An 11,787-nucleotide genomic window follows, 5' to 3' on the forward strand; every position below is an offset into this window, starting at 1 on the left:
AGCAATCGCCATCATCATCGCCATCATCATCCTTGTCGATGGACAGCCAAGAGGTCTTAAAGATACGAGACGAGAGGCCTTGCTGATGAGGCCCGCGAGGCTGAAACGGGTCCCAAGTTTGCACGCTTGACCACGTGCCGCTGGTTAACGTGAGGCCAAGAGTAGTCTTGGTAGCTGAGGCACGCGTGTGTGCATTGTACAGTATGCGTATGCGTGTAGGTAATGTGTATGTAACGTGTTTGTAATGTGTGTGTGTATAATGTGTATGTAACGTGTGTGTAATGTGTGTGTGTGTATATAATGTGTATGTAACGTGTGTGTAATGTGTGTATATAATGTGTATGTAACGTGTGTGTAATGTGTGTATATAATGTGTATATAACGTGTGTGTAGTGTGTGTGTGTATATAATGTGTATATAACGTATGTGTAATGTGTGTGTATATAATGTGTATATAACGTATGTGTAATGTGTGTGTGTATATAATGTGTATGTAACGTGTGTGTAATGTGTGTATATAATGTGTATGTAACGTGTGTGTAATGTTTGTATATAATGTGTATGTAACGTGTGTGTAATGTGTGTATATAATGTGTATGTAACGTGTGTGTAATGTGTGTATATAATGTGTATGTAACGTGTGTGTAATGTTTGTATATAATGTGTATGTAACGTGTGTGTAATGTGTGTATATAATGTGTATGTAACGTGTGTGTAATGTGTGTATATAATGTGTATGTAACGTGTGTGTAATGTGTGTATATAATGTGTATGTAACGTGTGTGTAATGTGTGTATATAATGTGTATGTAACGTGTGTGCAATGTGTGTATATAATGTGTATGTAACGTGTGTGTAATGTGTGTGTGTATATAATGTGTATGTAACGTGTTTGTAATGTGTGTGTGTGTATATAATGTGTATGTAACGTGTGTGTAATGTGTGGGTGTATGTGTAGAGTGGCAGTGTTGCGGGTAGTGCTCTGCGCTACGAAACTGGACCACCCGAGTTCGATTCCTGCTCATGGCCAACACCAGTGAGCTGGTCCTGAACTTCCTCTCCTAGGTCGACTTGGCCTCAAATTAATACCTGGTGCAGTGTGTTAACATTTCTACTCGGGAGACAAGGGCGGCCGGGCGTGGTGCTGGCCACCCACCCACCCCCTCGTGTGCCATGCCGGCCTTCATAGGTGCTCGCGAACAGCACTTTCCCCAACAGTCTGCTAAGGCTATACGGGGGATCTTTGTCTTTGTGCGTGTGTGTTTAATGTGTAGGGTGGAACGAGCTGCTGATCGCGTCGTTCTCGCACCGCTCGATCGGCGTCTCCGACGGGATCCTGTTGGCCACGGGGCTGCACGTCCACCGCAGCAGTGCCCACAGCGCCGGCGTCGGCTCCATCTTCGACCGGTGGGCGCCGGAGCAGCCGCACTCCCACGCCACCAAATTCCTCCCACACCTCTCTCCAGAGCAGACGATTTTGATTGATTCGCACGGACATTTTGAGTGCGTTCATTTCTGCCGAATTCAATTCGATGCGGCACGCTTGTTGACGAGAGGGACGAGGAGGACGACCATTATGATGATGTGCATTTAATAATAATAATTAACATTTGTACAGTGGTGCATTTCATCCATAGATCCCAATGTGTATGGGAAGCAGGAAATAAACAGAACCTGCGGGGTGAACGGAGAGAAAGGCCAGCTTAGAGAGCGACATAGAGAGCGCTAACGTCTCCGATTGGCTTCCTACTCAAAGGCACAAAGCGATGCTCCCCAGGCCTGGGAGCAAGCGCCCCGCTGGTCACCGCTGGTCACCGCAGGAACAGAACCTGCACCTCGGGGGGTTGCTTGGGAGAGAGGCGGCGCGATAGATCTCCGGGACTTCGTTGGGAGAGCAGTCGGCTCCCGTAGACATCGCGCGTGCGCTGCTTTTGGCTTTGCGGGCGCCGTGACAACGGGCGTCGGTCGCGGACGTTCAGGGTTTCACGCCGGCAGAGGCCGCCCGCGAGAGCTACGAAGCCCCCTCGGTCACCGTCACCGGCGTCAGCCGCCCACAGCCCGGGTCCACCGTGACGGGGACGCACAGGAGGAAGTCCATGCGAGAGGTTTTTTTGTTTTGCTTTGGGTTAGATCGCGTACATTTAAGTGTTGTGTCGTCGTTAAAGCTGCTACCACCACCGCCCGACACAGCCAATTGGTGAGGTTTGTGACGTAAACAATACCTGCCAATTAGTCGCTATTTCAGCACAGCGATGTGTTGATAACGACGATCATCGTGATGAAGCTAGCTGTACAGTGAGGGAAAAAAGTATTTGATCCCCTGCTGATTTTGTACGTTTGCCCACTGACAAAGAAATGATCAGTCTATTATTTTAATGGTAGGTTTATTTGAACAGTGAGAGACAGAATAACAACAACAAAATCCAGAAAAACGCATGTCAAAAATGTTATAAATTGATTTGCATTTTAATGAGGGAAATAAGTATTTGACCCCCTCTCAATCGGAAAGATTTCTAGCCCCCAGGTGTCTTTTATACAGGTAACGAGCTAAGATTAGGAGCACACTCTTAAAGGGAGTGCTCCTAATCTCAGCTTGTTACCTGTATAAAAGACACCTGTTCACAAAAGCAATCAATCAATCAGATTCCAAACTCTCCACCATGGCCAAGACCAAAGAGCTTTCCAAGGATGTCAGGGACAAGATTGTAGACCTACACAAGGCTGAAATGGGCTACAAGACCATCGCCAAGCAGCTTGGTGAGAAGGTGACAACAGTTGGTGCCATTATTCGCAAATGGAAGAAACACAAAAGAACTGTCAATCTCCCTCGGCCTGGGGCTCCATGCAAGATCTCACCTCGTGGAGTTGCAATGATCATGAGAACGGGTGAGGAATCAGCCCAGAACTACACAGGAGGATCTTGTCAATGATCTAGAGGCAGCTGGGACCATAGCCACCAAGAAAACAGTTGGTAACACACTACGCCGTGAAGGACTGAAATCCTGCAGCGCCCGCAAGGTCCCCCTGCTCAAGGAAGCACATATACATGCCCGTCTGAAGTTTGCCAATGAACATCTGAATGATTCAGAGGACAACTGGGTGAAGTGTTGTGGTCAGATGAGACCAAAATGGAGCTCTTTGGCATCAACTCAACTCGCCGTGTTTGGAGGAGGAGGAATGCTGCCTATGACCCCAAGAACACCATCCCCACCGTCAAACATGGAGGTGGAAACATTATGCTTTGGGGGTGTTTTTCTGCTAAGGGGACAGGACAACTTCACCGCATCAAAGGGACGATTGACGGGGCCATGTACCATCAAATCTTGGGTGAGAACCTCTTTCCCTCAGCCAGGGCATTGAAAATGGGTCGTGGATGGGTATTCCAGCATGACAATGACCCAAAACACACGGCCAAGGCAACAAAGGAGTGGCTCAAGAAGAAGCACATTAAGGTCCTGGAGTGGCCTAGCCAGTTTCCAGACCTTAATCCCATAGAAAATCTGTGGAGGGAGCTGAAGGTTCGAGTTGCCAAACCTCAGCCTCGAAACCTTAATGACTTGGAGAAGATCTGCAAAGAGGAGTGGGACAAAATCCCTCCTGAGATGTGTGCAAACCTGGTGGCCAGCTACAAGAAACGTCTGACCTCTGTGATTGCCAACAAGGGTTTTGCCACCAAGTACTAAGTCATATTTTGCAGAGGGGTCAAATACTTATTTCCCTCATTATAATGCAAATCAATTTATAAAATTTTTGACATGCGTTTTTCTGGATTTTGTTGTTATTCTGTCTCTCACTGTTCAAATAAGCCTACCATTAAAATTATAGACTGATACTTTCTTTGTCAGTGGGCAAACGTACAAAATCAGCAGGGGAGCAAATACTTTTTTCCCTCACTGTAGTTACCGGCAAAACATCATGGTACTCGAATGGTAAATGTTGTGGGTTTGCTCTCCAACACACTGGCTTGCTGAACTAGTAACAAATGTTCATGTTTTGTTTACGTGGCAAACCTTACTAATTGGCTGTGTTGGGTGGTGGCCGGTTTAATATCACATTTATATTTAAGTGATCTAACCCTAAAAACCTCTTATGGATAAGATTGGTCATGAAAGCCTGCTACTAAGTGTTATACAGAGCAAGATACGTACACAAATTAATCAACTCCATAATATGTTAACTCGCAATTTTTTTAATTCTAGCAGGTAAGGCCCACTGAGCGATGTAGCTCTTTTTCAGAAGCGACCTGGCCATCACAGATGATAGCTCAACAAAGTGGCTGATCACGCGGAAATTTATAGCAGCCAAATATTCAAAGCGTGCGTCAAAACATGCAAACAGTGAATGCAGACTTGATGCCTTGCACAGGGTAACTTGATGTTCAAACTTGGTGTTTGAACATCTGAACGCCTGTTTTATTGCGAGATAGGGTAAAACCTATTCTTGTTTTTTTCGAGACCCCGGTGCAGAGCACGAACCGCGGTGCAGGGAACGGCGGGGGGGGGGTACAGAAACTCCGCGGACACAAGTTCCGAACGCCGTGCTCCTGGGTTTAGAAGAGGGGGGATATTTGGCTCGCTGCTGCCCCACCGAGTGGGCGAGGGGACGGTGAGGAAGAAATGGAATAATGAAAGGGAGGAGCACTTGGGAAGGAATAACTTACTCGCACTTAGTGAACTTATCAAGTGGTAAAAGCCCCGCATGAGATAGTATCGTTATAATTAACCGCATGTAAAGGCGCGTGGACGATGCTCCTAGCAAGCCCGTGGCTGCTGCCGCTGTCTCCTGGTCGAGTGGCACTTGGCGAGGAGCTGCGTGGCTCAGTGCGGGCCTTCGCTCGGGGGGGAGGTACAAAGCTCTCGCTCGTGAAATAAACAAAGCGCGCGAGCCTAGCGGATTCATTTAGTCACGAATTACGCCGTGGCCCTGGAGAGCGGGGACTCGCCGCTCGGCGGAGGATGTGGTCGCAGCCACGCCGCACGGCTCGGAGTCACGCGGACCACTTCGCTGCTGCTCGATAACGGGGTGGCGGGACGTGCGGATGCGGGGGTGGTGGGACGTGCGGATGCGGGGGTGGTGGGCGCTAGGAGCTGAGAGGCGCGGCGTCTGCTTTTAGGGTCCTCACGGAGCTCGTCTCCAAGATGCGGGACATGAATATGGACAAGGCCGAGCTGGGCTGCCTGCGTGCCATCGTCCTCTTCAACCCCGGTGCGGCACCACCACCGCCACCACCGCTACTACCACCGCCACTACCACCACCGCCGCCACCACGACCGCCTCCGCCAACACTGCCACCAGCGCCACCACCGCTACTACCACCACCACCACCGCCACCACTACCGCCAGCACCACCGCAACCACCAACGCAACCACCACCGCGACCACCACCACTGCCACCACCGTTACTACCGCCACAACCGCCACTACCGCCACCACTACCACCACCGCCACTACCGTCACCACCTCCACCGCCACCGCTACTACCACCACCACCACCACCGCCACCACGACCGCCTCCATGACCGCCTCCACGACCACCACCACCGCCTCCGCCAACACTGCCACCAGCGCCACCACCCCTACCACCACCACCTCCACCACCTCCGCCACCACCGCCACCACCGCTACTACCACCACCACCGCTACTACCACCACCACCGCTACTACCACCACCACTACCGCCACCACCACCACCACCGCTGCTTCTGCTGCTACTCTTACTGCAGCTGCTGCTGTCATTGCTGTTGCTCTTACGCTCGATGTCTGTATGTTGAACTTCTTCTGTACCATACATAGCCAACCATGCTAATCAGAGGTGCGACTGCTGCTAATGCTGCTGCTGACAGTGCAAGTGAGTGCGGGGAACGGTGGGTGTAGCGGTTAGCGCTACACTGCACTAAGAACCCAGCGACCCGAGTTCGATTCCCACTCACGGCCAACACCCAGTGACGATTATCTGAACCAGTTATGGGCCTCCCCTAGGTCGACTCAGCCTCAAACGAGTACCAAGTGCGATGTGTAAAAACCGGGGAGATGAAGGTCGTGTTGCTGGCCACCCGTTCCGGCCCTCATAGGTGCCCGCAAACAGCGCTTTCCCCAACAAGTCTGTTATGGCTAAACGGTGGGGTGGGGGTGGATCTTTGTCTTTGATGTGCGCTGGGACTCTGCTGACACAGACGCAAAGGGGCTGTCGAGCCCCAGTGACGTGGAGGCACTCCGGGAGAAAGTCTACGCATCGCTGGAGTCCTACTGCAAGCAGAAATACCCCGATCAGCCCGGCAGGTGAGTGGGGAAGACGGCCACTCCGCCCGCTCCTTGAGCCGCCCCTCCGCGGCCGCCTGGACTGGAGCGGCCTTTGCCCGGTCCCAGCAACAGTCCAGACACGGCACACAGTCTGAACGGAAGCTGACATGTATGTTGAATGTCTTTTGTGCCGTACGTAGCCCGCTGTGCTAATCGGGCACGCGGATTATGTGCTGGGAATTGCACTGAAACAGAATTATACAAAAACATGTTTTTTTATTGTCCCAGGTAAGGCCCACTAAGCTATTTAGCTATTTTTCAGAACCGACCTGGCCACAAATGATAGCTCACCGAAGTGGCTTATCAAGTGGAAGTTTATCGCAGCCAAATAATCTAAACACATGTTTGTAAATGTATAAATAGTGAAGTAGTAAACAGTGTCAACAGTTGTGATGCTGTGCAATTGTTGTTCCCCTTCCGGCCTGCCCAGGTTCGCGAAGCTCTTGCTGCGCCTGCCCGCCCTGCGTTCCATCGGCCTCAAGTGCCTGGAACACTTGTTTTTCTTCAAGCTCATCGGCGACACTCCCATAGACACCTTCCTCATGGAAATGCTGGAGGCCCCCCATCAGATGACTTGAGATTGGGGGGGGGGGGGTTGTCAGGCGGGTGGGCGGGGTGGATGGGTGGTTGGGGGGGTCGGAGATGCCTCTTCGGAGTTTTCAAACATTTTATCAAATTCGCACGTCCGGAGAAAAATCTCGTGGGACTTTATGCAAAAACTCCCGCTCGGCTCGGAGGCGGAGGAGGGAGCGGGTTCCACACGTGGCAGCGTGAAGCTTTTCACACGACGAGCTGCAGCTGAAAATTGATTTCCTTCGTAAAAAGAAAATAAAACCCTTTGATTTTGTTGTGAATTTGAGGCCGTCAAAAATTATCGCGGCCTTGTGTTTTATAGCCTCTACCGCTGCCAAACGCAGATCCTCTCCGTACGTTTCAAGCTTCGAGGGGCCGCTTACCTTCTGCTTTGCAAACGAGACCGGGGAAGATCTGTTAAAACATTTTAGAAATTACAACTTAATCGTCGGCCAAACAGCTGCTTCAAGACTCGTGCGCGCAAGTTGAGAAGACGTTCGAGACGTGGCGTCGATCCTCGTACAGGATTAAAATCGCGTTGTCGTTGTGAGAGCAATGATCATTTTTTGGTGAGCATTGTTTCGGAAGAAACTTTAATTAGTTTGCCACTAATTTCTCTGCATATTTAAAATTGGAATGTATTTGCAATTTTATTTAAAAACTAATTTTATCACAGGTGTGCAATTTCCATCAAGGCGCAGACAGCAAAAACATTTCCTTTTGTTGTGGAACTCCGCCACAGACGGCACAGCCACACGACAGCCGAGATCTGTACGGGGCCTATCCTCCCCAGCCACGGGGCCACATCCCCTTCAGCCGGATCTCACGAGAGTTCTCGTTTTCGACGAACAAGCGCGTGGACGTGGGTTTAACAGCGTTAAGTGCAAACAAAACAAATTCATCTTATTGATAAAATTATGTTGAGTACGGAAAAAGAAGACAACCTCCTTCATCGCAAAACACTGATGAAGTGCGTAAATGTTGGTCCTTAAAATAGACAGCTGCCGATTGGCCCCTGCGACCTGGCCTAGCTGGCCACAAGGAGAGCAGAATTCGCGTCGTGAAATTGCCGAGCGTGCACCGAGTACCTTCGCTTCAACATCGCTTGCTCCCAGCATGCAACCGCGTGTTGTGGAGGACTCGTAGTGCCGGCTCCCCCAGCATGCAGTGCGTTGAGCGACGCAGCTGTAATCAAACAGAAGCCAGGCTTGCGCTGATGTCCTTTTAAATTTTGTAACTTTCACTTGTTAATGTTTTTTGTTGTTGCTGCAATTAACGACGCTTCAAACTCAGGCCAAACAGCCCATGACACGGTACATTGCGAGTTGCCTACGTGGTCGGAGGCGGCTGTGTTCGTTTGTTGGGGCTCCGTCATGATGACTTGCAGGAACAGATTTAGTCGGTGAATGCTTGAACTGAAATTTGAGATTGTTGGCATTTTCAAACTCAATATATCAGAATGTAACATTGCCAAGTTGTGGCGTTTGGAAAGATCTAATCATTTTTTTTCCAGAGAAAGAAAATGACATTTTTAGGATTTTTTGATAATAGTTCCGTCCTCGCAAAATGAAAAGCTTTTAGAAGGATTAATAAAACATGCAATTTATACATAGTATGTACACATACATTGAATGCAAAACAACTTTAATAAATTATAATCATCCGTTATTTATCCAGGAAAGCCACACTCTTGAGTGCCAAGACTCTGGTCTCGAGGGAGCGGTCCTGCGTTGGGAAGTTCGTTCGGTCTACTCCACGTTTTGAGGAGGAGTTTCCTCCCCGCGCGTGGGGAAAGACGCCGGGGAGAATTTCCTCGACAGAGGATGGCCAGGAATCAACGGGCACCTTGCGTATACTCTGTGGGGTTTCCTCAGCAAGGCACTTTCTCTTGAAGGAAAAAAACTTTAAAGCATAAGCATCTATTTCTTGTTGTTGTTGTTGTTGTTAAAAGACGGACCTGTACAAACTGTGTTACTGCCTGTGGTCGCGGAAACGACCGTCGAGGTTTTGAATACCAATTTTTTTGGTGATTGTTGCATGAACTATGGGATAATGCAGATTATTGATATAACGTTTAAATTATCTCTGTCGGTTAATCCACATTTGTAATGCACATTTACAGGAATTTAAAAGCCATCACTGATAATGGGATGATGTAATACTTATATAAATAATTAAATCCCTATCATTAGTACGCTAGAGACACCAAACTGGGTAGAACCCGTGCAGTTACGCACATACACATCATGCATTAGTATTATTATGATTGTTATACGTGTGTGTGTGTATTTGAGCACAAAATATGCATTAAGATAAAAAAAAAAGCCTGGAATATGTTTGCCGTAAACGCCTGTGGACGTCTCGTAACGTGGCAAAAGCTCCACAGCACATTAATGAGAGCCATCTGCATAGACACTCGTTTATTTAACCGTGCAAGGCCGTGTCAGATTTGTTATCCGTGTTTGAGAAATGCAGCCCTAGCGGGAGAAATGTATCCCAGCTGGAATTGAGTGTCCGAGTGGGGTTGGTGGCGTGGTGATTTTTTTTACGCTTTATCGGTCACGCTCGATCTAACCCTGTGAGCCGCACGTGCTTTGTAACCCGAACGCCACCACCAGCACCACAGCCGATGTCGCACGTCATCACGCCGGCATAGCCAAGCAGGTACCAATCCCGACAGAAATTACCGGCGGCCGTCGCCAGGAGCCAAACTTCGTGTTTCAGCGGTAAGAGGAGAGGCGCCTCTCCTGGCTCGCGATGTCACAGCTACGACGAGGCGACCGAGCAGAGCCAAGCGGCTGTGTTTCCCAGGCTATCTGACATGAGTTCAGCTCTTTGAAATGTGACAAGAAAGGGCTTTTCGAGCGCGTGGGTCGTGCGTGCGCCACTGACACCACTGCACGTGACGCGCGACCGCTTCGCCAACTCGAGAGTGTGCCTGGAAGTCGATTTTCAGTTTTTATTTGAACAGCGTTCAAAACTTGTACCTGACAGCTTGCGATACACAGCGTTCTGGTGCACGTTTTGCGAGATTTGTATTCGGAGGGTTGCGCGTGTGTTTTTTTGTGATAAAAACGTAAGTGAGCGACGGTGAGAGCTTTTGCCGGGTTGTGAACACCCTCTGCAGCTCGCACGGCCGAGTCCGCGTGGGCTCCAGTGCCTCAGACATCAAGAGAAGACAATCCGGAATGGCCGACCATTGTTTTTGTTGTTGCTACAGAGTGTCAAGAGTCAACATGGGGAAGGGGGTGGGGGAACTAAAAACAACTTTTTGCAAGGAACAGGGTACCTGTGTGTCTCAGATTTTCATAAAGCGTGGAGATGGGGGGGGGGGGGGTTTTACGCATTGAATTGTCGCTGCTCGTTTTACTCGGCTGTTCATGGGAATGGTCCGGGCTCATTAATGTGATGAGGTGAGATTGTTGACAACTTAAAACGTCGTTCTTAGAGTTTGTGAACGCCAATCAGATTTTTACCGGTAAGCTTTCGTTGGTTTTTATTCACTTAAATGTCACCTGGAAGTAAAACAAATCAATTGCTCTCGAAGGTGTCAAGACATGTCAAGTGATGATTTGTTTTTCAATTACCTTTCGCAGCTTGTGTTCAACTTTTACCTCAGTAAAAGCCATCGGGGGGGGGGGGGGGGGGATGCGTCTGAAACAATGTGTTTGAGGTTCAACGACGGAACGAGAGATGCAATTTTTAAGAATAAAAGGTGTAAAAATGATGGTCTCGGTATGAAGACGACGACCAGGAAACAGCATTTGGTAACGCTCGCGTCTAAAAATAAAGTCTATTTTTGTACAGATGTCATTTTAAATGTTCACTTTTAGGCCAATAATGTGTAGATCGTTAACGATGTACAGTAGCCGAGAATGAATAACACATTCAAGATGACGGCTCTCGTGAGGTTAGAAACGTTTGTGTTTTAGGTGCACTGTGATTCATTAATAGAGAGGCTTTGGGCGGTCCGTTAAGCGACAAGCATTGTATTTTTTGCTGCGAGCTATTGACGCGTCACATGCAAACGTAGTACATGTGTTTTAATGTGCGTTGAATAAACTGCCAAAATAATCGTTCTCACGCGTTTCAGTTGCCGTCTTTTCAAGGTTGGCCCTGCGAAATGACTGAGGGTGGCGAGGTGTGAACCCACCACCTGGCATCCAGGTGGTGGCTTGTCCCCCTACCGCGACCGCTCTATATTTGGAGTTTGCGTGTTCTTCCTGTGGGTTGTGTGGATTTTTGGGTCTGATAGCCCATGCAAAATGAGCCAGTCCTTGTGCCACAGGTGGAAGGTGAGTAATGATCCCTCCACGGGTGGGGGCAACCAGCCAATGAGGGGTGGCAGTGTGACCGTAAGGGGCAACTCGGCTCAGGTGAGAGGCAGTGTCGTTTGGCCTTTTTAATAGGTGCTACTTTTACAGCACTTGTCCCAACAGTGTTCAAGGCTACACGGGGGATGTCTCTTTAGTTTTACCTACCTGGTTAAAAAGCCGTCCCATTTTTAACAACAGATGATGCATTTCGTTTCTCAAGTCCACTTGTCCTGGTCAGGGTCGTGGTGGCAGCATGTTGAGTTGGGCGGTCCACACCTCCCTTTCCCTGGCGACAGACTCTCGCTCTTCTTGGGGGAAATTCTCAAGACATTCCCATGCCAGCTGAGTGACAGTCCTGCCAGCGTGTCCAGGGCCGACCTCAGGGTCTTCGCCCCGTGGGACGTGCCTGATAGAGTTCCAGGGGGAGTCTACCAGTCGGCATCCTCACCAGGTGCCCGAACCACGACAACTGGCTCCTCTCGATTTGGAGGAGCAGCGGCTCGACTCTGAGGCTCTCCTGGATTACCGAGCGCCTCGCCCGATCACAGAGAGGTGAGCCCGGCAACTCTGCGGAGAAACCTAATTTTGGCCCCTTGTAC

At 49.4% G+C, this 11,787-nt stretch overlaps 1 protein-coding gene across 4 annotated transcripts in view; it reads left to right on the top strand.

Moving 5' to 3' along the window:
* The window catches only part of LOC133354767 (retinoic acid receptor RXR-alpha-B-like), a 143,857-nt gene extending 132,906 nt beyond the window's left edge, over positions 1–10,951 (top strand). For all 4 annotated transcript variants that reach the window (XM_061571867.1, XM_061571869.1, XM_061571866.1 and 1 more), the window contains exons 7-10: positions 1,274–1,406; positions 5,113–5,204; positions 6,173–6,278; positions 6,730–10,951. In XM_061571867.1, the coding sequence (XP_061427851.1) occupies positions 1,274–1,406; positions 5,113–5,204; positions 6,173–6,278; positions 6,730–6,877 (479 nt within the window). In that variant the 3' untranslated portion in view covers positions 6,878–10,951. The remainder of the gene's footprint in view (positions 1–1,273; positions 1,407–5,112; positions 5,205–6,172; positions 6,279–6,729) is intronic.
* Positions 10,952–11,787: the final 836 nt, after the last annotated feature.

The sequence above is a fragment of the Lethenteron reissneri genome, chromosome 48, assembly GCF_015708825.2.
Source record: "Lethenteron reissneri isolate LAM-NWPU_2019-01 chromosome 48, ASM1570882v1, whole genome shotgun sequence".
NCBI classification, from domain to species: domain Eukaryota; kingdom Metazoa; phylum Chordata; class Hyperoartia; order Petromyzontiformes; family Petromyzontidae; genus Lethenteron; species Lethenteron reissneri.